The 27,500-nt window shown below is 47.3% G+C and overlaps 1 protein-coding gene across 1 annotated transcript in view; it reads left to right on the top strand.

The window, feature by feature from the left end:
• Positions 1-27,500, top strand: part of nek11 (NIMA-related kinase 11) — a 47,272-nt gene that overhangs the window by 3,095 nt on the left and 16,677 nt on the right. Inside the window, 10 exon segments of the mRNA XM_069656455.1 lie at positions 4,376-4,541; positions 9,260-9,378; positions 9,798-9,862; positions 10,900-11,026; positions 16,430-16,579; positions 17,660-17,738; positions 19,286-19,356; positions 23,081-23,200; positions 25,233-25,326; positions 25,533-25,641. Of these exon segments, the coding sequence (XP_069512556.1) occupies positions 4,376-4,541; positions 9,260-9,378; positions 9,798-9,862; positions 10,900-11,026; positions 16,430-16,579; positions 17,660-17,738; positions 19,286-19,356; positions 23,081-23,200; positions 25,233-25,326; positions 25,533-25,641 (1,100 nt within the window).

The raw sequence follows: 27,500 nt of genomic DNA, 5'->3' as shown, positions 1-27,500 counted from the left end.
CAGCCTGTCAGTGAGCCGCTGTGATCTGCTGCCGTGTGATCGATCGCTGGGCTCAAAGCTCTGAAACTACATCTTATTCGCCCACTTCCACCCCGCTGACACCCCGCTGACACCCTCACATTAGACTCATATCGTATCAAAGAGAGGGGGGGTCTGATTTATTCACTTCCTGTTTGGGATCTTGCGCTCAGCGTGCAGGCGGAGCTTGTAGGCGGTGTAAAGAAACAGAAAGTGGTTCGGAGCCTCCAGCTCTCTGACAGAGTGAAACACCTGCCAGGACAGAGAACAGAGCTGCAGCAGCTCCCGACGGGGCACCATCGACTCCCAGAGAGACTCAGAGCCTGGAGGACACACTGAGGCGTCTCCATCGCCGCCCCGTCTCCCCCGTTATCGTCTAATTATGATGTTAGAACGGGGGAGTCAGAGGGGGGAGAGGCGCCTCCTGCTGCTCCTGTGATAAAGCAGAATGACAGCTCGCTGAGGGAGGTGCAAATTGTTTTCTCCTCTTGTTTTCTGGTTTAATCTGATTTATTTCACTTGGAGCTGCGGTTCGTCTGCTCTGACCCTGTCACTGCTGATCTGATCAGACTGAGACTCACCTGAGCAGCAGGTCAAACACCGTCTGCAGAGACGGATGGCAGTTTTCAGTGGTGACAGAGGCTGTAAAAATATTTTCATATTCATATTATGCTTCTTTAGGTAAGCTGTCCTCTAACTCATGTTTTCATGTGGATTACAGGTCAGGTAATGTGCTATCAAGTGCCTGAAGTCCATGTGAGGTCGCAGTTGCTGTTGGAGGAGTTAAATATAAAACAAAGGACTTTGATCGTTTAGATTCCTGTGTGAAACCGATGTTCACTGTTGACTCCTTTTAAAGTTACTGAACGTTGTGTAAGTTACTCAGCTGGAGGCGGACCTAGATCATCATACGTTGACGCGTTGCACCACACACCAAGCTGCCGTATTTCACAAGTAGTTTTTGTCCATTCCTTCAGCGCCCCGTGCCACGACAAAAGAGTATCATCTGCATAACGATGGATATTACAGTTAGTTATGGAAGAAACATGCTCATTAATTTATCCTTTAAATAAGACAGGGCCCACATATGAGCCCTGTGGGACACCTTCTGTTAGTGGATGTTTCCAGATTTGACCCACTGCACTCTGTCAGAGGTAACGAGTGTCTGAACCAGCAGAGCGGATCAAAAGCTTTTCAAACTTCTTGTTTCTTCGGCTCTTATTTTGTTTTTTAGTTGTTGTATTGATGTAAAGTCACTTTGAGGGCCATGAAAAGCGCTTTTTAATTAATACGTATTAATATTATTAAAGTGTGAAAACAGCAGCACAGTTCTTCTGCTCGTCCGAGCGATTTGTTTTCAACTTGCTTTGCATGAAAATGTAAATAAAATGCTGAATGATATCAGGTTCTGGATCCGGATAAGATGGAATGAATCGAGTGAAGAGAGAGGAGCATCAGGGTGGATTGTCTCTGCTCTCGCTGCTTGTGCTCAAACTTTATGCATGCATGCATTCGCACCGATTTCATGCTTTAAAAAACCTGAAATAAATACTGCATGCTGTCAGACTGAACGACCAGGCTTCTGGATAAAGAGAAAAAAGTGTAAAAGTATACATTTGAAAATGTCAAAACTCAAGCACCTCGAATTAAAGAACATTTGCATCCGTCGTGATGCCGTGAACTTTGACACTGTCTCTGAGTGAGCGCTGTGTCACAAATTTCAGAGACTGTCCGTGTAACGGGTCCACAGAGGAAGTTTCAGGACCTTTCAGCTGCTCGGTGACGAACGTAACAGCTTTGATTCTTTGTTGAAGCCATAAAGGATTCTGGGAAATCAGAGTCACACTCTGAAATTATAATCCACAACCAAAAAATCATTTCATTCACTCGTCCTCACCATGATCTGCTACGAGAGGTTTCTTTCTTCTTTCCGGTGTGAAGCTCCTCACCGAGGCGGGAGCGCCGACTCTCTGTTGCTATGCAACTAAAGTGAAACCCTGTTTGAAGTGTGACTTTGATTAAAGCTGAGATGTTTCTGAGTTTCTCTGTGAGAGGAAGAAAACACAAGCTGGGCTGTTGACAGCTCTGACATGTAAACCAGGAGGCGTCCTGATAACAGACTGGACCACTTTAACCAGCAGCCACACAGAGGCTGGGCTGCACCAACAACCATTCATTTAACTAAGATTAGCTGTAATCAGAGTTTAATATGAGTAAATCCAGACTTAAACTTAAGCAGAGCTCTGCTGCACAAATAAAAACTCGTCTCTGTTCAGTAAAACCAAGTTTATTGAGTTAATCCATAAGCAGATGCTTGTTTCCCAAACTAAAATAAATAGATGACTGAATAAAATATCGGCGTGCTGTCGGCACCTCGTCAGTATAACAGGTTACCTTTGGGCTGCTCTGTGCTCCTTAACATTGTGACAAGTAAACTCTGCATTGTTTGCTCGCACCAGGAGTTGGAGCATCGACGGTAACTTCCTGTTCAGCTTGATGACAGCTTCCTTTGTGACAGAGTGATATTTTGAGTGAAGTTCAGCAGCATCGTAAACTTCAGTCTGTCTCTCACTTTCCTTCAAGGAACTTGATTATTTTACACAATCCACCTAAAAAAAAGCAGCTGTTTAAAAAGTGAAACCTCGTCAAAGTTTAAAGTTAATCCCAGTTTTAACTGGACTTTAAACTTTGGTGCAACAGAATTAAATTTAATCTAGAGTTAAAACTAAACCGACGTTTATTTGAAGCTAGTTTTAAAGAACATAATTTAGCGTTAAACATGATTTAATCAGGTTTAAAAATTAATACTTGTCGGTGCAACTCAGCCAGAGAGCTTAAACGAGCTGAAATGACCTCTGACCCTTAGCAACATCGACCTACTCTTCCACCAATCAGAGAGAAGGAGGAAGAAGGGAAGAGGTGCTCATGTTTGGCAGGCTTTTATTTTAGGTACTTCATTTGCTGCACTTTCATCAGCATCACTTCCTTTACGGAGAGCATGAGGGATCCTTACGCTGCTCGTGCAGGAAATTTGTCTGAACACGTTCTTAATGATGTCTGTGAAGGTCAGAGGTCATCCAGGTCAGGGTAACTCTGAGCCTCATCCCAAAGGAAACTGGATTTTGTTGAACACGTTTCACGTGTCATCCGAAAGGCTGCTTCAGTTCTGACTGACTGGTGGACGAACGAGAAATATCAGCCTCACATTCTTAATAGTGTTTATTTAGCTTCTAAACAACACAGTGAAGAATCAGAACACAAAGACAGGAAGCAAAGATTCTCACACTGTCGTCCTAGAACAGGTTTTTAATGGTCTGCTGTAAGGATGACATGTTTCTGTAGGCTAACACAGAAGTTAGCATCATCCTGGTTCCCTTATTTGGCTAAATGTTGGCTAAACTGCAGAGAGAAGTGTGACCTGCTAGCTTACTTAAACCAAAGTGGTTTAGCTACTAAAAAGAACTGTTAGCTAACTTAAACTTAACTTGTTTGGATGCTAAACCCTGTAAGCTAACCTGACAGAAAGAGTTTGTCCTGTTAACCTGAATCAAAGCTGTTTAGATGCTAAACTGAACCTGCTAAAGCTTTGCTAACTGCTTCTTTGCACCGCCGTAAAATAAAAAGATCATATTTAATTTGCTGCCTGTCTCGGCCGGGACACTCTTTAAAAGAGAGAGCATGTTGTCGGCTTTTCTAAACTGTGTGAGCTGCTAAAGTGGTCAGTTAGTTAACTTTTACCAAAGTAGTTTAGCTGCTAAACTAAACATGCGAAACGTTTGCTTGCTGCTTCACTGGATTATTAGTTGAAGATGTAATTTCAGTTTCCTGCTGCTTTTCTTAATGGAAATGTAATGTGTGCTTTAAACCTTAGCACACAGTGAGATCAGGATGTTTGAGGGAGCGATGATGATGATCAATACCAGCAGGAAACACCTACAGTCTGACCTGATCAGCCTTCAGAGCAGAGTGTGAATAAACCAGAGCCTCCATTTCACCTGCTGACCTGTTCACCAATTTAACAGGAGCAGAGGAGGAGGGCCGCCTGGGGAGGAGCAGCTAATTAACTCCCTCAGGAGGAGGTGGAGGGTGGGGGTGATTTAACACCCACTCTGCTCCATCATTATTGTTTTAGCATTATGCTAACGTTAGCAGTCTGTTCTTCTTCAGTCTGGATGAATGACCCTGACTGACCCTGAATGACTGCAGAGACACAGACAGTCCCATCAGTGAATCAGCTGATGTGTGGGCGCAGAGGTTTGGTGATGATCTCATCACAAAGTACTTCTTTAAAGACATAAGTGTAACTGTTAAACTGTCTCCTCTCCTTCATTTGACCTCTGACCTCTGTCTCCTGCAGGAAGGTGCTGAAGCAGATCCCTCTTGGTGACCTTCGACCTGATGAGACCGTCCAAGCTGCACAGGAAGCCCACCTGCTCTCCCAGCTGCACCACCCGGCCAACCTCACCTTCCACCACAGCTTCCTGGAGAGAGACGCCTTCTGCATCGTCACAGAGTACTGCCAGGTAACTCCAGGGTCACATGACCTGAGCACCTGGGAGCTTCCCTGGATGTTCCCGGGGATTGTTTGTCCATCGGTTTGTTCTGAGGAAGAAAACTCAGCAGTTTGAACCTGATTTAACAAGATTAAGACACGTTTGAATTAGCGACAGCGTCTGTTGCACTTTGTTAAAGTCCCTTTAATGTTGGAACTTAGTGTGTCTCACTGCAGTTCCTCTAACGTCCAGTAGGTGCTGCTGTGATCAAACTCTGACTGAAATGCAGTTCATGGTGAAACATCAAGTGTACATCTCAGTGACACCTCGACGTGCAGGTACTCAGAAACGTTTCAAGCTTCAGTTCCTGGTTGTTTCCGGCGCGTTCCAAACGGTCCAGCAGCACCAGCCGAGTTCTGATGCTTGTTAGCCTGTTAGCATCACCTTACAGTCATGCTAATACATGTTACAAAAGGTGTTGCGCAGGATGAGTTAACTTCTATTTTCAAGTCACATCTCATATTAACAGGCTAAAATGATTGTTTAAGTGAAGTGCTCTTTACGATGTCTCTGAACCTTCTTGTGAACATCACACAGCCCAGAAAGCGCCGTGTTTCTGATCTCTGTATGAAACGTAAAATGTGTTGGAATCACGTCTTTCTGCAGACGTGATTTCCCCCGCCCGTCCATCATCGCTGTCGTCACCTTTCATGCTCTAAAATTGTGTTTTCTGACACAGTGATGTTGATGGTTGAAATGGTCTCAGAACTTCAGACCTGATTTCACGTTGAAGTCCTGGTTGGTGCTCACTGGGAATAGTCTGACTTTTGAAATGTTTCCGCGTTTCTGCTTAAAGCTTAAAGCTTAAAGCTAGACGTCTAGGTGTGTCAAAGAGCGGTCAGACCCGCTGCAGGGACAAGATACTTTAAGTCAGAGTAAATAAAACCACGTCAGTCCCTCTTAAAGGGACGTGTGAGCCTTCATCCATCTCCTGCCTGTCACAGAGCCAGGTCGCCGTGTCAGCAGGTCGATCAGGTTAGCACCCAAGTCCTCTCTTCAGCAGCGTTTCCCCTCCTTAGGTGGGATCTTGAGGTGTTCCTGGGGCAGAGTGGACAGTGTGATGTAGTTCTATCCCCGAGGTTCAGCACTTAGGCGTGTCTCAACCTGCCACAGAACCCCTCACCTGGATCAGTGTCACAGAAGCAGTGGCTCTCCGTGGTCCCTCACTCTCACTGAGGCTGAGCCCAGATGATCTGCACAGGAAACCTGTTGTCTGCTTCTATCTGAGATCTGGTTTTTGGGCCTCTACCTAAAGCTCATGAGCACAGGTGAGGGTTTGGAAAAAGACTGAGCGGCTAATGGAAATCAGTAAAACGCTTCACTAACGCTGACTGTGCACTAATCTACCTGTGGATCTCACGCTCCAGACGCAGAGACACTTCAACTCCTACTTGATTGTTGAAGCTGCACAGCTTACGTGCAGACGACATGATGAGTCGAGTTCCACAGGTGATTATTGCTTTAAACTGCCAACAAAGTTACGTCAGAGTTAGCTTAAAGGTAAGTAAACATGGTGGTCGTTTAACCCCACAGAAAACATGGATGTGGGCAAAGACCTGTTTGTTCTGTTTGCATCAGACAGCTGAAGCTTCTGTCTTTGATGTCATCATGCTGTCGATTGTTGATGACATCATTACGTTACATTATCTCACGTTCCATGTGTTGCAGTATGTGGTGGCAGTCTGGCTGCTGGACATCGTTTGCAAAATCCTGTTTAAATTGATCTGACGTAGAAGTAGAAAATTAGCACGAGCAGAACTTCCACATGAGGAGGAGCTGAAAGAGGCTGCAGTCGCGTCTCTGCTCGTTTTCCAAACATCCAGCATCTCTGTTCTTTTTCTCCGAGACGTAAAAATGAAGCAATAAACTGAAACTGGATCTCTCCTCCTCCTGCTCCTCCACCCTCATCCTCCTCTATCTTCCTCCATCCTCCTCCTCCTCCTCTATCCTCCTCTATCCTCCTCCTCCTCCATCTCATCATCCTCCTTCATCACATCATCCTCCTCCATCCTCATCCTCCTCTATCCTCCTCCATCCTCCGTCCTCCTCCTCTTCTCCTCATCTCCTCCTTTTCATTTAATTCCTCTTCTTCTCTGCCGTCTTGATTACAGCAGGTTTGTCTCCGCTCTCAGTCTCTGCACTAATGAATCTGCCACTGCCTTCATCTCCTCTCTCTCTCTCTCTCTCTCTCTCTCTCTCTCTCTCTCTCTCACCCCGCTCCCTCCCTCCCCTGCTCGGTGTTCCTCCTCGTACACGTCACTCAGAGGTGGTCCCCCTTCGTTATCAGGCTCTCCCCCCCCTGCAGCTCTGCTCGTCGCTCTGAAGCTCCAACATCACCTGAAGGTTTAATCCCCCTCCTTTCTCTCTCCCTCTCCCTCTCCCTCTCTCTCTCTCCCTCTCTCCCTCTCTCCCTCCCTCTCCCTCTCTCCCTCTCCCTCTCTCTCTCTCCCTCTCTCCCTCTCTCTCTCCCTCTCCCCCCCCCTCTGCTGGTTTCTGAGTCTTTTATTTTGTTGTGTAAATAAAAACACAAACAGGAAGCTGCAGACGCTCCGAGGACTCATCCGCCACCAAGAAGAACGACTTCTGGTTGTAAAACAGTCGGGATCACTGCTGAGCTCAGAGGCCGTCCAATCAGAGAGCCCCGCACTCAGAGACCCTCAAAGCTATTGTTTCTAGCCAGACCATTACCCACAATCCCCTGCAGAGCTCAGAGGGCTCAGGAAGGGAGCTTTAATGAGCAGAAGAACAAACAGAAGAATCAAAGAGAGAGAGAGCGCACCTCCTCCTCACGTGTCTCCTCCTCCTCATGTGTCTCCTCCTCATGTGTCTCCTCCTCCTTGTGTGTCTCCTCCTCCTTGTGTGTCTCCTCCTCCTCATGTGTCTCCTCCTCATGTGTCTCCTCCTCGTGTGTCTCCTCCTCCTCATGTGTCTCCTCCTCATGTGTCTCCTCCTCACGTGTCTCCTCCTCCTCATGTGTCTCCTCCTCATGTGTCTCCTCCTCCTCATGTGTCTCCTCCTCATGTGTCTCCTCCTCCTCACGTGTATCCTCCTCCTCATGTGTCTCCTCCTCCTCATGTGTCTCCTCCTCATGTGTCTCCTCCTCCTCATGTGTCTCCTCCTCCGCATGTGTCTCCTCCTCATGTGTCTCCTCCTCCTCACGTGTATCCTCCTCCTCATGTGTCTCCTCCTCCTCACGTGTCTCCTCCTCCTCATGTGTCTCCTCCTCCTCATGTGTCTCCTCCTCCTTGTGTGTCTCCTACTCCTCATGTGTCTCCTCCTCTAGTGTCTCCTCCTCCTCATGTGTCTCCTCCTCCTCGTGTGTCTCCTCCTCCTCATGTGTCTCCTCCTCACGTGTCTCCTCCTCCTCATGTGTCTCCTCCTCCTCATGTGTCTACTCCTCGTGTGTCTCCTCCTCCTCGTGTGTCTCCTCCTCCTCATGTGTCTCCTCCTCCTCATGTGTCTACTCCTCGTGTGTCTCCTCCTCCTCATGTGTCTCCTCCTCGTGTGTCTCCTCCTCCTCATGTGTCTCCTCCTCATGTGTCTCCTCCTCCTCATGTGTCTCCTCCTCACATGTCTCCTCCTCCTCATGTGTCTCCTCATGTGTCTCCTCCTCATGTGTCTCCTCCTCATGTGTCTCCTCATGTGTCTCCTCCTCATGTGTCTCCTCCTCCTCATGTGTCTACTCCTCGTGTGTCTCCTCATGTGTCTCCTCCTCATGTGTCTCCTCCTCCTCATGTGTCTACTCCTCATGTGTCTCCTCCTCATGTGTCTCCTCCTCCTCATGTGTCTACTCCTCATGTGTCTCCTCCTCATGTGTCTCCTCCTCCTCATGTGTCTACTCCTCGTGTGTCTCCTCCTCCTCGTGTGTCTCCTCCTCATGTGTTTAAAAAGGATCAGTTGCTGAAGTGAGTGTGCATGGTGAGTTCAGGGTCTGTTAAAACAGCGGGACAGTCGAGTGTCCATGGTGAGTTCAGGGTCTGTTAAAACAGCGGGACAGTCGAGTGTCCGTGGTGAGTTCAGGGTCTGTTAAAGTGGCGGGACAGTCGAGTGTGCATGGTGAGTTCAGGGTCTGTTAATACAGCAGGACAGTCGCGTGTCTGTGGTGAGTTCAGGGTCTGTTAAAACAGCGGGACAGTCGCGTGTCTGTGGTTACTTCACATGTTCACATTGTGTGATAAATACCTGCAGTATTTTTCTCCATCCCTCTCTCTCTCTCTCCTCCTCGCTCTCTCAATTTCTCTCTTTCTGACTCTCTCTCTCTCCCCTGCCTTCTCTTTGTCTACCTCTCTCTCTCTCCCCTGCCTTCTCTTTGTCTACCTCTCTCTCTCTCCCCTGCCTTCTCTTTGTCTATCTCTCTATTCCCCCCTCTCTCCTCCATTCCCTCCCTCTCTTTGTATCTCTTTCTTTCCCTCCTTCTCCAACTCTGTCTCTCATTCTGTCTCCAACTTTGACTCTGTCCCTCTCTCTTTCTCTCTCCCTCTCTCTTCTCCTGTCTTCTTCTCCCTCACCCCCTCCCTCTCGCTCCCTCTCCCCTCACCTCTTCCTCTCTCTTTCCCTCCCTCCTTCCTATCCCCTTTCCCCACTCTCTTTCTCCTTCTCCCTCTTTCTCTCTCTGTCTTTGTCTCTCTTTCCCTCCTTCCTCCTCCTGTTCTCTCCTCCTCTCTCTCTCTCTCTCACCCCCTCGTCAGGATCGGGATCTGGACTGTAAGCTGGAGGAGGTGAGGCGTTGTGGGCGGAGCCTCCCTGAGCTCCAGGTCATTGATTGGCTCGTTCAGCTGCTGCTCGGCCTTCACTACATGCATGACAGGTTGTGACAGTTAGACTTTTGGTGCCTCTGCTTCATTTCATTTTGTTTGTGGTGCCGGCCAGGTTTCTCTCCTGGCACTGAAGATAAGTCAGATGATGGATGAACACATAAAATGCACACCCACAATAAATGACAAAGCCCCACCCAGAGGATACGGTTGCCATGGTAACCAGCGTTCCTCATTTTTCCTCCTAATGTGTTTTTTTTCTGTCTGCTCTTTTTCTGCATGTTTAACCTTTTCTGTGTAATTAGCATAATTAGCTTCGTTAGCGTCCTCACAGTCTATTAGTGATTGCCTGGAGGTCAAAGGTCAACCAGTCAATGAATGTAATGAGTCAGGCAGTTTACTCATCAATAAACAATCGGAGAAAGGATTTCTGATTTTTTTTATCCCGTGTGTGCCGCGCGGCGCCCGGCAGGAGGATCCTCCACCGAGATCTGAAGGCCAAGAACGTCTTCCTGAAGAGGAACCTCGTTAAGATCGGTGAGTTTCCTCCTCCGCTGCTGCTGCAAAGGCTCATGGGAGATTCTGCGTGTTTGTTTAAAACTATACGACACATGCTGTATGTGTGTGTTTATGTGTGTGTGTTGGATTTGTAACAGATCCTTGTAGTCTGCTGCTCATACACCCTAACCCAAATGTGAATGTGTTCATTCTAATCTTTTTTAATCTCACACACTCAAAGAATTCTGGTCCTTTGAGTTTGTTCTTCTTGTTCTGCTGTTGAAGCTTGATGAAGCTTTCTTTGTCTCTGAGCTGAATGAGGTCTTTAAACGCAGCAGGAAGCTGAAGCTCTGTTTTAAATATATATTCTAATGTATGCAGAAAGAGTCCAAGAAGCCTGCATGGAGTCATTAGGTCTGCATCAAATGTAGAAGAACGAGTTAAATCAGTACTAAAACCAGGTAGTAAAGACTTTTCTGACATTAAAAATAAGTGTGAGTTAGGAGCTGCACACGTGTGGTCCTGCCTGTACCACCATCAACTGTTCTTAACACAGACTGAAAAGAGGAAGTTATCGTAGCCACGTGATGTCATCAGGGGTCTGTCTGCTGTTTCAAAGCCCTGAGTTTGACATTTTGACCAGATTTGGTCACTTCTGGTTATTGACAAGCTGCTGACATGTTTGTCAGCAATGTATCAATCACAGGTAGCCCCGCCCTAACCCCTCCCCTCTTCCTGGTCTGTGTGACTCTCAATGGGAGCATCAGTGACTAAATGAACATCATGCTGTGTTGAAGAAGAAACTAGAGACTGAGACCATAAAGTCATTAGGAACATGTTTACTGAGGGAATACATCAGGAGAGGAGCATGTTCTCATAGACTTCTATAGAATTACACTTCTCCTTCAACCAGTGGAGTCGCCCCCTGCTGGATGTTAGAGAGAATTCAGCTTTAATTTATTTTCGTATATTTCCCTCTGAGTGGAGTCGAAGTGACCTCAGCGGACGTGCTGCAGTGAAATAGAAGTAGAACCTCTAGAAGACTTCTCCTGTGTCTTGTTTGTCGTCTGTTTCAGGTGATTTTGGCGTTTCCTGCCTGCTGATGGGGTCATGTGACCTGGCCACCACCTTCACAGGGACTCCGTACTACATGAGCCCAGAGGTGCTGAACCAGCAGGGCTACGACTCCAAGTCTGACATCTGGTAAAGTCAGAGTCAGACTTCAGTTTGTGGTTCTCTCAACACGTCCTGACTTTAAGGGAGAAATAAGATCTTTCGAACCAGAACAGGTTTATTTCCCTCTGACTGGTCAGGAGCTGCCGGCTGTACAGGTGCATGATGGGAAGGATAAATGGGCTCCTTGATGTAGTTGTCGTAGCTTCAGGAGAGAGCTCCGTCTCAGTTTATCTCCTGTGACCCGTCAGGCGTGTTTCAGCTTCCTCGCTGATTCTTCAGGCTTGTTACTGATGATGGACCCGACTGTTTATCTGAAGTCTGCATCTGTCTGCAGACCACTTTAATTTATTCCACAGATTGAGGCCGCGGCTGCAGATGTCTGTTCCACTTACACTTTTATTTGGGGCACAAAGTTAAACCTGCTGAAAGACTCTCCTGCAAACTGTGAGGAGGCTGATCTGTTCTGTTCTTTTAAACCTGGGCCCTACTTTTTACAAATTTAGGCTCTAAATGACGAATAGTTACACAAAGTGTTTAAATGTGTCCAGTGGATTTCTTCAGGCAGTGTGTGACAACATGACAGAAAGAATCCCTACAGAGAGAGAAGAGGAAGAGGATTTTTTTAACCACAGACGTTACATCTCTCTCTGCAAACACACCGGACTCCATTGAGAAAAACAGTGATTTAAGCTCACAGAGCACAGCAGCTGCTGCCTCGTTCTGTTAGTTTGTTTTATTGTTTGTTAAAAAAGCTTTGTATCTAATTTGTATCCAAAGTATCAATTTAAAACAACAAAGTCAGAAAAAACACAAAACCCCTGACTGATCAAGGCAGCAGTGAACCAGCAACTCTTGTTTTGTGTGAGCTAAAATCATTGTTTTTATCAATGGAGTCTGGTGTGTTTGGAGAGAGCGAAGAAAGTGCTGTTTCTAGTTTTAAAAACGGATTCTTAACTTACCTGAGACCTTAAATAATGTAAAGATTGGGTCAGGTCAGGTCGGGTCAGGTAGCTCTTTCTCACAGGTACCACACCTGTCACAAGGAGCTGCCCTGTCCTGATATGTAAATATAGAATCAGTGAAAACATCCCATCATGTATTTTTTCTGCTACTGTCATTATAAAATCACATTTTTGACATCACTGAAAATGTTTATAGCCGAAGCCGAAACGTATAAAATCCTTCCAGAACCTGTCGAGAGTTTTTACAGACGAGTGAAAAGATGTCCGTCCTTCCTCCCTGGGAGAGACGATAACACGCTCACTCGTGAATCAGTCAAACAGAGCCGAGAGGTCGGAGGTCATTTTAATCAAGTTCCTTTAGTGAGGGAAGAGTCCACCTTCGTTAACACACCTCGTTAACACACACAGAGCGCTGACAGCAGTCGGAGGTCAGTTGTTGTAATTAGTGAAGAACAGATCAGAGCGGAGGAGGAGGATAACGTAATTAGCAGCAGAGAGAGATGAAGGTTTTCACACTGAAGTTGTTGAAGCAGAAACTTTGGTTGACTTTCACATGAAGGTCGTCAGGGTGCAGAGGAAAGAAAAACAAGACTTCAGTTCATCGTCCTGAACACGGTAAAGACACGTCTGTGTGTCAGACGTCTTTCACGTGCTCCCTCCTCCTTTGTTGCTTTGGAAATAAGACACACTTTCCTTTTGCAGATCTAAAAACACGCCAGCGATTAACACGGCTTCACTCTTATATTTTACACTTAAGCCTTTGTTCAGTCATTTCCGGTGTACTTGGTGGCAGAGAAGCGACTTATAATTCGTCATGAGACATAAATTGAGAACTTGTTTCCTCGAAACAGTCAATTAAATGTTCAGTTAAGTTAATGAAACGTCTTGTTTCTGAGCAGACTGAGCCGGGCAGCAGCCTGCTACACAACAACAACACACACATATACACACATTAGCTGTGGTGCTAAAGAGGCCTTTTGATGTGACTCCTAAACGTCTTTATATCTGTTGAACGAGTCGTGCAGGCGGCAGATGTTATTGTGATTCATTCACAGGTTGAAGTGGTGACTCCTTACCCCCACTAACACACACACACACACACACACACACACACACACATACACACACACACACATAAAGCTGGAGCTACAGTGCAGGTCAGTGTTTTTTGTCTCTCAGTCTGTACAGTGCAATAGCAGCACTTCCTGGTTCCCCAGGTGCTTCACCTGCTCTGTTTCATTGTCGCTCCCTGGTTCTCTGCGGTGTAACTCTGGTCCTCTGCTGTAGCTCAGAGGAGGTTGTAACACCAGCCGTGCAGCTCCACTCAGCTAACACAAAGAGACGCACGGTGTACGCTCCTGATAGTGGTTTAAACTGCTGCTGTTAACATCACAGTAATGAAACATGCTGACCTGGTTTACTTTACAAAGACGTCTGCTCTTTAGAAAGGTTACAGCTCACCACCAACTCTTTCCTTGTGTTCCATTTCTACCATCCGTGTAAACATGTCATTTACATGCACTGCAGGTTGTGTTTGTTGACATGTAACAGCAGCATCAGAACAAACTGTAATGTCTGTGAGCTGTTTGTTCTTTCACAAACCTGCACACTTTATCATTTATGTATTTACATGATCTGCAGTTTGTCTTCAGTTAGTACGAGCCGGTACAAATAATGAGCGCAGATCAGTGATGACTAATAAGCTGAGACGCATGTATTAATAATGAAACAGTAGGATGTAGTTAATGAGTGATTATTGGAGGATATACTCGTGTGTTCATGTGTGTAATTAGTAAAGAGGCGCGCTGCAGGTTCACTAACTGTTCCTGAGCTGATGGATGTTCTGTTGCTTGTTCGTTAGCTCGTAAGCTGACGGAGATAATTAGAGGAGAAGCAGGAAGTGAAGCAGGATGTTCATTAAGTGAGCAGACAGAGAGCAGAGAGGAGGATCGAACAGACGAACAAAGGAGAGAAAGTCTGTAAATCTCTTAAACATCTGCTCGTCTTTACTTCAGCTCCACACGTCTGGATCGAAGCCAATCATCTAAAGTCTGCAACGATTTCAACACCAGGTTCTTTACACGAGGAGGACGCAGTTATCCACACCGAGCATCCAGAGTCTGCAAAGTTTGTGCACTGAAAAAGAACCAACTGAGGCCATGTCTTCACGTACACGGGTGTACACTCCTTCATTTCCAAAAGAACCCCGGTCCAAACGAAAACGCAAGAACACAACAGAGACGCTGTCGTGAGAACGCCACACCAACAGGCAGCGATACGACCCGCTCATGCAAAGAAGAAGAAGAAGAATCGGGCCAATCAAAGTGGACGAGTACCTGTACATATATGAGAACATGTAAACGGTCCTGTTAAGCATCACTGTTTTGTCACGTCCGTCATTTTGCCAGGATTGTCGCCTCATCTGTGACGCCTCACGTAGGAGATAACGGTGCACAGCCAGACGCCGTGAGCCAAAAACGCTGTTTACCCCGTCTACACGTCTCCATGGAAACGGCATTGCTAAAAGTCTTCACCCTGGCCGGAGTTTTACAAAAGATGTTTTCTGCGACCTAAAGCTGCGTTTGTGTGGACGAAAGGCCGAAACGCAGAGAAAAAGCTACGATTTGAAAAATACTCGTGTACGTGTGAACACGAGCTGAGGAAAAACTTTCTCTCAACCATTGACTGTATATAAAGATGGCCGCCGCGTCTCCACCCCCGAAACGGGCGCTGCCATCTTGATCATCTGTATCCAGAGTGTGTGCAGTAGAGATCGGCCCGCCCCTTCTTCTACCCGACACAAACCTTTACCTTGTGTCCTTGGCGTGTCGGAGCTCTCAGGTGTCCTCGGCGTGTCGGAGCCCTCAGGTGTCCTTGGCGTGTTGGAGCCCTCAGGTGTCCTCGGCCTGTTGGAGCCCTCAGGTGTCCTTGGCGTGTCGGAGCCCTCAGGTGTCCTTGGCGTGTTGGAGCCCTCAGGTGTCCTCGGCCTGTTGGAGCCCTCAGGTGTCCTTGGCGTGTCGGAGCCCTCAGGTGTCCTTGGCGTGTTGGAGCCCTCAGGTGTTCTTGGCGTGTCGGAGCCCTCAGGTGTCCTTGGCGTGTTGGAGCCCTCAGGTGTCCTCGGCCTGTTGGAGCCCTCAGGTGTCCTTGGCGTGTCGGAGCCCTCAGGTGTCCTTGGCGTGTTGGAGCCCTCAGGTGTTCTTGGCGTGTTGGAGCCCTCAGGTGTCCTTGGCGTGTCGGAGCCCTCAGGTGTCCTTGGCGTGTCGGAGCCCTCAGGTGTCCTTGGCGTGTTGGAGCCCTCAGGTGTCCTTGGCGTGTCGGAGCCCTCAGGTGTCCTTGGCGTGTCGGAGCCCTCAGGTGTCCTTGGCGTGTCGGAGCCCTCAGGTGTCCTTGGCGTGTCGGAGCCCTCAGGTGTCCTTGGCGTGTTGGAGCCCTCAGGTGTCCTTGGCGTGTCGGAGCCCTCAGGTGGGCTCAGTCTGCAGCAGAACAGCTTCTTGTGTCGGTCTGAAGCAGATATTCACGCTGATGGAAAGTTCAATGACTGTAGTGTTAGTGTTAGTTACGTCTCCTCTCGCCGTTCCTCCTCTACTCTGCTACTCGGGAACAGAACGCTGCAGGAGCCCCATTTGTCAACAGAGCTGTCAATCATGAGGCCACGTCCCTTTTTATAGCATCAAATAACTAATTAAAAGTAAACTTGTCAGAAAAATGAACACTGTGACATAAATCAGCAGGATAAGAACTAACTATAATGACAGAAACCATGTTGGAGAAAAATGTATTTGACGTGTATTTAGATTTTATAGTTTGACTCATGTCCCATCTGTTAACATGGAGGAGGCGGGCTTTATGAGCTATACTGCAGCCAGTCAGCAGGGGGCGACAGAGAGGGTTTAGGGAACTGTCATGTCGGCCATCTTTTTATGCAGTGAGGCTAACTCTGCTGCAACTAGTTATAGTTGTGCATTATATTCCTGCAAAATAAACAATTGCATGAAGACATGATGAATCACAAAGTATGAGGTTATCTGCTGTAAGGTTACTGTCGTGTAGCACCAACGTGACATCGCACAAAGAGGATATTGGCAGCAGAGACGCCTGCTGCTGCTGCTGCTGCTGCTGCTGACAGATTCGACCCAAATCAAATGAACTAGTTTGACTTTTCAGTTTTTGATCCTAAATGTGTGAACAAACCGCCTCCATCACCTGCCATCTTTAATCTTTATTCTCACACTGAGAGCTGTGAGAGTGTGAACACAGAGCGATGCTGAGAGGTGCAGTTTAATCAGACCTCAGATCAGCCGTCTGCTGCCTCTTCCCTGCACACATGCAACCATGCAAACAGCACAGATGATGGACATGACAGTCTGCAGCTTGTGTGTGGTGTGTGTGTTGCTGCTGTTTAGGTCAGTGATGTCTCGTGTGTAGCGTTGATTTAAAGCTGATGTTGTGAGTCTGTGTGCGGCTGCAGGGCTCTGGGCTGCCTCCTCTACGAGATGTGTGCCCTGACTCACGCCTTCCAGGGTCCCAGCTTCCTGTCTGTGGTGATGAAGATCGTGGAGGGAGAAGCTCCGACGCTGCCCCCGGGGTTCTCTCAGGATCTGAACTCTGTCATGGCGAGGTGAGGAGGAGAGGAAGTAACTGTGGTGTAAACTCACTGAGGGTCTGTCTGCTTTAAATCAGACAGCGAACTGATTCGTTAATATGCACACAGTAAACACAGAGGAGGCAGGGTGGTGTTAATTAGAGGAAGAGTTTGTAGGAAACAGATGGGCTGAATCCAAAACAAGCAGAGCAACAAGAAACATTTACAGCTCGTGAGCCGCCCTGAAACCACAAACTGTGCGTCTGACATTCATGAGCTGAGAGTCAACTCACAAGATACAGCATGTTCATCAGTGAGCTTCAGAGGTGCTGTTGGTTTCTGTGCGGTCTAATCTTAACAAGCAACAGGTACAAAACATTTAAAATGACTCCAGTAGATTTATTCCACCAGACTCCATTTACAAAAACAGTCATTTTACCTTGGAGAAAACAAGAGTTGCTGTTTTACTGCTGCCTCGATCAGTTTGGGTTCTTTGTGTTTTTGGTGTTTTAAATTGTTACTCTGGATCCAAAACAATATTTCTGTATCACACAATAACACAAAAACAATAACAATCAAGGCCCCGTGAGAGCAGCAGCTCCTGTGTCCTGTGAGCTTAAATCAGTGTTTTTCTGAATGGAGTCTGGTGTGTGTGCAGAGAGCGATGTAACGTCTGTGTGTGGTTAAAACAATCATCTTCCTCTGTAACAAAAAGGTCTATCTCTGTAGGGATCCTTTCTGTCATGTTGTCACACACTTAGAATAACAATCTGAGCCTGTCAGTGGAAACAACAAGAACTTTTAGTGGATGACCTTTGACCCATCAAGGATTATGTTGCAGCCATTACAGCCTGTTTCACTGCTGCAAGATGAACACATCTACTGGAGGACCTGTTTGTACCTATTAGACATTTTTACCCAACATTATGATAAGAATTGGGTTTAAAAAAAAACGTATCACCTTTCAACAGTGCCAGGCAAGCTCCTGTTCGGTATTTGTGCTAAGCTAGGCTAACTACTTCCTGGTATAATCAAAAATCTGTCTCTCAGAGACACAGACAATAAGAATATTTCCCCACATGTTGAACTGTTGTGTTTGGTCTCTCTTTACACCAGCATGCTTCAGAAACAACCAGCAGCCAGACCGTCAGCTGCTGAACTTCTGAAGAGCGAGTTCATGGAGGAAAACATGAAGGTATGAAAATCTGCTTTAGTCGCTCAGCTTAACCTCCGCACCACGTCTGAGGAGCAGCAGGAAACCCAGAGCTGCTGAAGCCGGTCTGATATTTAAACTCTTTCTTTTATGTGATACATGTTTTTTATTTTGTCCTGTTTCTGGCTGCTTTGTCATTAAATGTCTCAGTAACTTTTCACCAGATTTCCAGGAAGTCCGTAGAGAATATTCATTGGCCCCAGAGGATACATTTTGGTGACCCCCCCGGCCAACTAACTCATTCACCAACACCTGCAGTCCTCTTTAAATAGACGTTAAAGAGGAAGATGATGTTACATCGCTCTCTTCAAAGACACCAGACTCCATTGACAAAAACAGGAATTTAACCTCAAAGGCCACGTTGACTGATGATGTACAGCTTCCTTGATCTGTTAATTTCTTGTGTTATTGTGTGTAACACAAAAATGGTGTTTGATATGAACTAACAATTTCAACTACCAAAATCAGGCAATAACACAAACCAACTAACCGATCGAGGCAGCAGCAGACCAACACCTCCTGTGGGCTAAAATCAGTGTTTTTCTGAATGGAGTCTGGTGTGTTTGCAGAGAGCGAACAAGTCTATTAGCCATTAAAGCGTGCCATTATTATTACTCACGTTCATGCTTCTGTTCTCACACACAGTAACAGTTAAGATGTGTGTGTGTGTGTGTGTGTGTGTGTGTGTGTGTGTGTGAGCAGGATATTATTGCCATACAGTTTGTCATAACTCACAGCTGCAGGCTGGATGCTCCCTCTGTGAGCATGTGCAGGGCACCTGGAGGGAGATTAGGCTCTATATGACTCGGTTGGCATGGTTTCCTCTGAAATATCGTTATGCTGATGGTATTTATTTGTGCACCGCGGCACTCTGGGATATCACAGCGGTGAGGGGTCTCAGAGGGAACACGAAGGAAACGCACCGACAAGGAGAGCTTCTGTTTACATTACGTTTAATGTCTTTATATATATTTATATATAAACACATGTCAGTGAAGTTGTCTGCAGGGAAGCAGCAGATCGTCCGTTAGAAAACTGTCAGCGGCTGAAAATGAGATGTGACGACCGTGAAGAGAAAGAGAAAGAGAGGTGGAATGTAGAGGAATGAATCACACAGGAATATCTGGAGGTTTGCTCAGGGGCACAATTTATCCTGTCATCAGCACAGATTTGACTGCTGCCATCCAGAGAGAAATATTAAAGCAATATCGCACCAGGCCGTGCTGCTATACTGAATATCACAACGTCATATCATCCATGAACACCAGCACGGCTGTGATCAGTCAGAGATCTTCAGTAATCAGGGGTCCTAAGACAGAGACCATGTCCTGTTACGCAGAACACCTGAGGCGGAGTGATACACAGTGAAAAGTCCCTGTGCTGTTAGACTCTATATTAGCACTCACAGAATGTCTCTTGTCCAATCAGATCACTTGGTCAGAACTAACTGTGTATAAACTTCCTGTGAGATGTGGAGGAGAGGAAAGTATACAAGCACCTGCTTCACCTGTGTCTTTGTGTTTGTACAGAAACTGAAGAACAGGTTTGAGTCTGTGTCGACAGGAGGAGAGAAAGATGCTGAGCTCATCGCTAAGAAGATGTGAGACTCCTTCCCTCTCCTCCTCCTCTCCCTGTTTCCTTCCCTCTCCTCCTCCTCTTCCTGTTTCCTTCCCTCTCCTCCTCCTCTTCCTGTTTCCTTCCCTCTCCTCCTCCTCTTCCTGTTTCTTTCCCTCTCCTCCTCTCCCTGTTTCCTTCCCTCTCCTCCTCCTCTTCCTGTTTCCTTCCCTCTCCTCCTCCTCTTCCTGTTTCCTTCCCTCTCCTCCTCTCCCTGTTTCCTTCCCTCTCCCCCTCCTCTTCCTGTTTCCTTCCCTCTCCTCCTCCTCTTCCTGTTTCCTTCCCTCTCCTCCTCTTCCTGTTTCCTTCCCTCTCCTCCCCTCCCTGTTTCCTTCCCTCTCCTCCTCCTCTTCCTGTTTCCTTCCCTCTCCTCCTCTCCCTGTTTCCTTCCCTCTCCTCCTACTCTTCCTGTTTCTTTCCCTCTCCTCCTCTTCCTGTTTCTTTCCCTCTCCTCCTACTCTTCCTGTTTCTTTCCCTCTCCTCCTCTTCCTGTTTCCTTCCCTCTCCTCCTACTCTTCCTGTTTCCTTCCCTCTCCTCCTCTCCCTGTTTCCTTCCCTCTCCTCCTCTCCCTGTTTCCTTCCCTCTCCTCCTCTCCCTGTTTCCTTCCCTCTCCCCCCTCCCTGTTTTCTTCCCTCTCCTCCTCTCCCTGTTTTCTTCCCTCTCCTCCTCTCCCTGTTTTCTTCCCTCTCCTCCTCTCCCTGTTTCCTTCCCTCTCCTCCTCTCCCTGTTTCCTTCCCTCTCCTCCTCCTCTCCCTGTTTCCTTCCCTCTCCCCCCTCCCTGTTTTCTTCCCTCTCCTCCTCTCCCTGTTTTCTTCCCTCTCCTCCTCTCCCTGTTTCCTTCCCTCTCCTCCCCTCCCTGTTTCCTTCCCTCTCCTCCTCTCCCTGTTTCCTTCCCTCTCCTCCTCCTCTCCCTGTTTCCTTCCCTCTCCTCCTACTCTTCCTGTTTCTTTCCCTCTCCTCCTCTCCCTGTTTCCTTCCCTCTCCTCCTCTCCCTGTTTCCTTCCCTCTCCTCCTCCTCTTCCTGTTTCCTTCCCTCTCCTCCTCCTCTTCCTGTTTCCTTCCCTCTCCTCCTCCTCTTCCTGTTTCCTTCCCTCTCCTCCTCCTCTTCCTGTTTCCTTCCCTCTCCCCCCTCCCTGTTTCCTTCCTTTTCCTCCCCTTCCCATTTCATTCCCTTTCTTCCTCTTTCTTCTCTTCCTGTTTCCCCCTTTCTTCCTCTTCTTTTGTCCCTCCCGTTTGTCCTCTTCATCCTCCACTCCTCTTACTTCTCGTCTCCTCTTTCCTTCCTCTTTCTTCTCCTCCTCTTCATCATCTCTCTTCATCCTCTGTTCTTGCTGTTCTTTTGTACCTCTCCATCTTCCTCCTCCCACAGCCTCTCCCAGTTCTCTTTGTTTGTCTGATACTCCTCACCCCCTCTGCCTCCTCTTCTCTCTGTTTCTCTGCTTCCTCCCCCTCCCTCTCTTCTTCCTCTTTTCTCTCCTTTCGTCCTCACCGTATTGTCTCTGAGGGGAAACAGAGCTTCGGTCTGTTGCCTCCAATAAAAAGAAACGTTGAACTTAAAAAGAAAGTGAACGAATGAATGCAAACTTTTATGTCCCTCTGACGTTTAGCATTAGCTGCTTTAGCTTAGAGTCTGAACAAACAGAGGAGATGTGTTGTTTCCTGTCTGCTCTTCAGACTCTGATGGGCTCGTCATCTGTTCTCCATATTACCTGTTTTAACGCTGCTGAGCTGCTCTCTCTAACGATGCTCTGCAGGACATTAGTGCACAACACCAGCACGCCTGCTCCCTGCAGGCACACTCACTTCTCTACAGTGGGAAGTCTCTGCTGCAGACTGTTGAGCTGTGTGTGTGCGTCTGTGGATGGTTTGCACGTTCCAACATGCGATACAATACAGATAAATGTATTGAACTGTTACAGTGTTACAGTTTCATGTAGCAGACACTTTAGTCCACAGCGACGTACATCTGAGAGTTAATACAACACGAGCAACGATCGAGAGGAGGGAGCGAAGTCAGTCATCATCATCATTAAGGTCAGAGGTCATAAATAGCTGGGTTTTTAGCTTCTTCTTTCAGGTGAAAGGGACTCTGCGGACCGAGTGGAGTTTGGTAGCTCGTTCCACCACCGGGGGGCGACTGAGGAGAAGAGTCTAGTTACACGCTTAGGGCCTTGTTGTGATTGGAGTACCAGACGCCTTTCATTGGCAGAGCGTAGTGGGCGGGACGGAGTGTAGACCTGGATGAGGGCGTTCAGGTAGGCAGGAGACATTTTGTTGCTGTTTCTAAGCGAGCGACAGGGTTTGAATTTGATGAGAGCGACAGCTGGGAACCAGTGGGTGGAGGGATACGAGCAGTGGAGGGATACGAGCAGTGGAGGGATACTAACAGTGGAGGGATACGAGCAGTGGAGTGATACGAGCAGTGGAGGGATACGAACAGTGGAGGGATACTAACAGTGGAGGGATACGAGCAGTGGAGGGATACGAGCAGTGGAGGGATACGAACAGTGGAGGGATACTAACAGTGGAGGGATACGAGCAGTGGAGGGATACGAGCAGTGGAGGGATACGAGCAGTGGAGGGATACGAACAGTGGAGGGATACGAGCAGTGGAGGGATACGAGCAGTGGAGGGATACGAACAGTGGAGGGATACGAGCAGTGGAGGGATACGAGCAGTGGAGGGATACGAACAGTGGAGGGATACGAGCAGTGGAGGGATACGAACAGTGGAGGGATACGAGCAGTGGAGGGATACGAGCAGTGGAGGGATACGAGCAGTGTAGTGATGTGCTGTGTTGGGTTGACTGAAGACCAGTCGCGCTGCTGCGTTGTGGATCCTCTGCAGAGGTTTGACGTGCAGGAAGGCCTGCCAGGAGGGAGCTGCAGTAGTTAATGTGTGACATCCTGAGCGCCTGTAGCAGCAGGTGAGTTTCACATGTTTAAATAAAAACACAAAGTCGGAACAAAATGATCACAATGAAAGAAGGTAACGAACAGTGAGAAACAGCTCTCTCTGATCATCCCTGTCACTCAGTCAGAACTGTTGGGATGATCTCCATGTAGAGCGAGCAGGTGATGGTGTGTTGACCTTCACTTCCTGCTTCCTGTTAAAGGAATAAAATCATCTAATGAAGGAGTTCTCTCTCACGTCCTTCAGATTCTTTAACAGCAGGAGGAGCAGCTCATTTCCCTCTCCTTCATCACCTCCTGCTGGGTTTCTATGATCCCTCCTCATCTTCCTCCTTTCCTTCTCTTTCCTCCTCTCTCCTCACCCTCTTCTTTGTGTTATTTTCTGCCTCCCACTTTTACTCTTCTTCTTGCCTCCCTTTCATCTTTGTACTCCCCTCCCTCTTCTTCATTATGCTTCTTACACACACACACACACACCCACACATACATACATACATACATACACACACACACACACACACACATACATACATACATACACACACACACGCACACACTAACAATACTACTTCTTATCAGACAGTCGCTACAGTAGCTGCTATAATTAGAGCAAGCGGCGAGCTGTGTTCAAGTGTTAACCTGCTCTGTGTGTGTGTGCGTGTGCGTGTGCGTGTGCGTGTGCGTGTGCGTGTGCGTGTGCGTGTGCGTGTGCGCGTGCGTGTGTGCCTGTGTGTGCCTGTGTGTGCCTGTGTGTGCCTGTGTGTGCCTGTGTGTGCCTGTGTGTGCGTGGTCTGCAGGCAGAGGAAGGTTCACCTCCAGACGCTGATGGAGAGGGCTGAGGTGGAGAAGATGACGCCCAGAGAGAGAATGCGGCTCCGCAAACTGCAGGCGGCTGATGAGAAGGCGAGGAGGCTCAGGTACGGCACACAGGTGCTCAGGTACAAGGTAAAGGTTATTCTGTTTTTTTAAACTTGTGACCTTTTTTTTTTATATTTCTGGGCCTAAATGAGTAAAAAGTACAAAGAGTTTTAAAATGTCTCCAGGAGATGTGTTCATCCTGCAGCAGTGAAACAGGCTGTAATGGCTGCAACATAATCCTTGATGGGTCAAAGGTCGTCCACTAACAGTTCTTGTTGTTTCCACTGACAGGCTCAGATTGTTATTCTAAGTGTGTGACAACATGACAGAAAGGATCCCTACAGAGATAGACCTTTTTGTTACAGAGGAAGATGATTGTTTTAACCACACACAGACGTTACATCGCTCTCTGCACACACACCAGACTCCATTCAGAAAAACACTGATTTAACCTCTCAGGACAGGAGCTGCTGCTCTGCTGCTGCTTTAATCATTTTGTTTCATGTGTTATTTTGTGTTTTAGATGTTGTTTTTTTTTGTTTTGATCCAACAAATATTTTAGTTTTAAAACTAAGTGACCGAGGCAACGTTAGAGCAGCAGCTCCTGTGTCCTGTGAGCTTAAATCCTTGTTTTTATGAATGGAGTCTGGTGTGTTTGCAGAGAGTGATGTAACAAAAAGGTCTATCTCTGTAGGGATCCTTTCTGTGATGTTGTCACATGATCTTTGTCACATTTTTCTCTCTATGTGCCGGACTCTTCTGTCCCTCTGAGCTGTGATGATAACTGAGTTTGGTGGAGCTGAGCGGCTGTTAGATGTCGGCTCTCGTTGCTCTCTGTGTAATAAACTGTGAATCAGCTGTGAGTCGTCAGAACGAGGCTGACACGGAGCTGATTCAGTCAGACGGTGATCAGGTTAGAGGACAGTTTATCCAAACAGCTGCTCACACAGACTTCTCAGGTGATCCGGGAGACGCTGGAGGCTGACAGAGGGAACAAAGATCTGCAGGCTTTAGACGAACGTACAGGACGCTAAAACATCTTTAAGGCAGCTCAGCCCCTCTGAACAAGGAGGAAGAGACGTGAGGATGGAGGGACGACATGCTGCATCTCAGCTGACCTGTTAGAAACAGCGGCACGGTAGGACAGCAAGAGCCAACATCACAGGAGAAGTCAGATCACAATAAAGCTTTAGAGCTGCAAAAAGGGCAAAAAATATACGTTAAACTTTACCTAAATAAGCAAACTAATCAGCCAACAGAAGGAATGTTGAAATATCCAGCATCAAAGAACCATCAGATGCCTTTAAGAGTAGTCCTGTAACGAGGACACGTCATTCAAAGGAAAGATTTAACGATGATTTTCTCCCTCTGCAGAACAATGAGGCTGAATACTAGTTTAGACTTTACAGAGTATAAGATCCTGTAATGTGCTCTCTTTGGGATCAAGACGGCACAGGGCTCAGTGACCTCTCAGTGTCCATCAGAATAAAGCTTCATCAGTGACAGACACCTTGTTATCAGGAAGATATCAAACTGTGGAGGCTGAAACTTCTGAGCCAAATCTTCAGAGCCAGTTTGAAATCTCACAATCTGCTGATGGTTCGAATCTTTCCAGACATCTGTTCTGAAACTTTACGGCCAAGCACAGAAAAGTTTCCTCCCCAAGTTCCTCTGAAACTCTGAGGAGGAGAGTCAGGAGCAGCTCGGTACGTCCCTCTTCTACATGAGAGAGAGTCCATCAGAGACTCCGTCCTTCTGTTACGGCAGGAAAGATGTTTTTACCTGTGATTGACCTCACAGACGTTTTTAACAGGAGACCTTTTCAGTGTGAACGATCAGCACATGACGCCTGATGACGGCTTCAGTCAGTGTCAGGACGTGGCTGATAAATATCAGGAGGGACGGCTGCACACTGAATCGAATACTAATCACGACGTTGCCTTCCCACGATTACATGAACATGACTGATGGTGAAAACTCTGCTGCATATCAAAGTAACAGCCACTCCTCCAGGGGGCCATGAGAGGTTTGGGCTCTACTTTTGGGGGAGCTGAAATCTTTTAAGAAGCGCTTCGGTTTCTGTCTCTGCAGGAAGCTCGCTGAGGAGAAATACGAGGAGGTGCACACCCGCAGGAGGGAGCTGAGGAGCCGCCACTTTGAGAAAGTCGGCCTGGATGTGTTAAATGTAAGAAAGTGTTTGTCCCCGCAGACGTCAGCCGGCGTCTCTGCGTGGACTCATGAGGAATTAATCCTCTCACAGGTTAATTATCAGAGAATCCTTTAAACCCTCAGTGAATATAAAGTCACCTCTCTGTGAGTCAGCGGAGGTTTCACTCTGCTGGCTTTCACTCCAAAAATCCAATTAGCTCTTTTTCCTCCAAACAACAGGAGAGCGGAGACGGCCGAGCCCGTCAGCCAATCAGCATCCAGGATCAGCTGTCACCAGGAGGGAAGCAGCCAGTCAGGAAGCAGGATGAAGGCGAGACGTCGGAGCTGCATGGTGAGAGAGCTTCTTCTTCAGGTTGGTTCAACACAAAGTCAGTGAGACACTCGGTTTACAGCAGACGCTGCTTTCGCTGCACATCATCTCACAGAGGAATCCTGACGACTCTCATGTCAGCAGGCGACATGGAGGGTTCCCCTGCAGGAACCTTCTGCACAGACCAGGAACCTTTGTGCAAACTTGTTCCTGCTGCAGGTCTGAGCTGAGTCCTGATGTTCACTTTATGTTACAAAAAGCTGGGCCGTGTTTTTGTCATTGTGAATGTCCTGTGCTGTGCCTGTAGTGCCCACAAACAATCCGTCTGAATATCCAGCTCTCTGTCTGTGCTCACAGTCTGGGACGACCTTTGCTCTGTTTGTAGTTTTAGAGCAAAGAAAGAAGGAGATGAGGTCGAAGTCTTCCTGTGTCTCTGACTTCACTAAACTTCTCTATGTCTCACCGTTAGCTTCAGACTTCCTCCCAAAGTTTAAGAGCTGAACTGTTGAATAAACTGCTTGTGATCCTGAATCTCTGTGGACAGTAAATTACACCTGAAGTGTCTCATCACACAGATTTAATTACCTGTGATGACTCTTCATCAGTGTGCAGGTGTGCTGCGTCTCTGTAATGAAGTTAGCTGCCATGTTCTCTGTCACTGAATGAGACCAGCAGCACAGCCAGTCGAGCTAATGAGATTTACAGCTGGTCTCTCTGGAGATTTCTGCGTTTCAGCAACTTAATCATGTGTTTATCTGGAGGAGCTGCGGGTATTAAAAAGGCCAGAAGCCATACATCTCATTAAAGTGAGTGTGAGCGCTGACAGCAGAGAGAGACTGCAGTATGTCCGCTGTTATCTGCTCAGGAATAAGTTAGGAGGCATCATGCAGTTTAGTTTGAGCTGCGTCTGCATAAGAAACTGTAAGCTGGGAGTGTGTCTGACAGCAGAATGACTTCAAGGTTTCAAACAGACGAGTGACAGTTTTCTGTTTGATGATCTGTGGACAGTCAGAGAGGAAGTGCAGGAACAGGAAGCAGAAAGCTGCTGATGCTTCGTCCACACGCGGCAGATAACAGCACGGTGGTGTGTTCGGTCGATCTAAAGTGTTGGTATGAACTCTGACCGATGTCTCTGAACGATGTCTCTGACCGATGTCTCTGACCGATGTCTCTGAACGATGTCTCTGACCGATGTCTCTGACCGATGTCTCTGAACGATGTCTCTGACTGATGTCTCTGAACGATGTCTCTGAACGATGTCTCTGACTGATGTCTCTGACTGATGTCTCTGAACGATGTCTCTGACTGATGTCTCTGAACGATGTCTCTGACTGATGTCTCTGACCGATGTCTCTGAACGATGTCTCTGACTGATGTCTCTGAACGATGTCTCTGACTGATGTCTCTGACTGATGTCTCTGAACGATGTCTCTGACTGATGTCTCTGACTAATGTCTCTGACTGATGTCTCTGACCGATGTCTCTGACCGATGTCTCTGACTGATGTCTCTGAACGATGTCTCTGACTGATGTCTCTGAACGATGTCTCTGACTGATGTCTCTGACTGATGTCTCTGAACGATGTCTCTGACTGATGTCTCTGACTGATGTTTCTGACTGTTGTCTCTGAACGATGTCTCTGAACGATGTCTCTGACTGATGTCTCTGAACGATGTCTCTGACTGATGTCTCTGAACGATGTCTCTGAACGATGTCTCTGACTGATGTCTCTGAACGATGTCTCTGAACGATGTCTCTGACTGATGTCTCTGAACGATGTCTCTGAACGATGTCTCTGAACGATGTCTCTGACCGATGTCTCTGAACGATGTCTCTGACTGATGTCTCTGACTGATGTCTCTGAACGATGTCTCTGACTG

This window comes from Semicossyphus pulcher, unplaced genomic scaffold (genome assembly GCF_022749685.1).
Source record: "Semicossyphus pulcher isolate SPU_LCO1_2020_fin unplaced genomic scaffold, fSemPul1.0.p SCAF_9, whole genome shotgun sequence".
In the NCBI taxonomy this organism is placed as follows: Eukaryota; Metazoa; Chordata; class Actinopteri; order Labriformes; family Labridae; genus Semicossyphus; species Semicossyphus pulcher.
The sequence above is the reverse complement of the archived record's forward strand: the minus strand, read 5'-3'. Positions and strand labels throughout refer to the sequence as shown.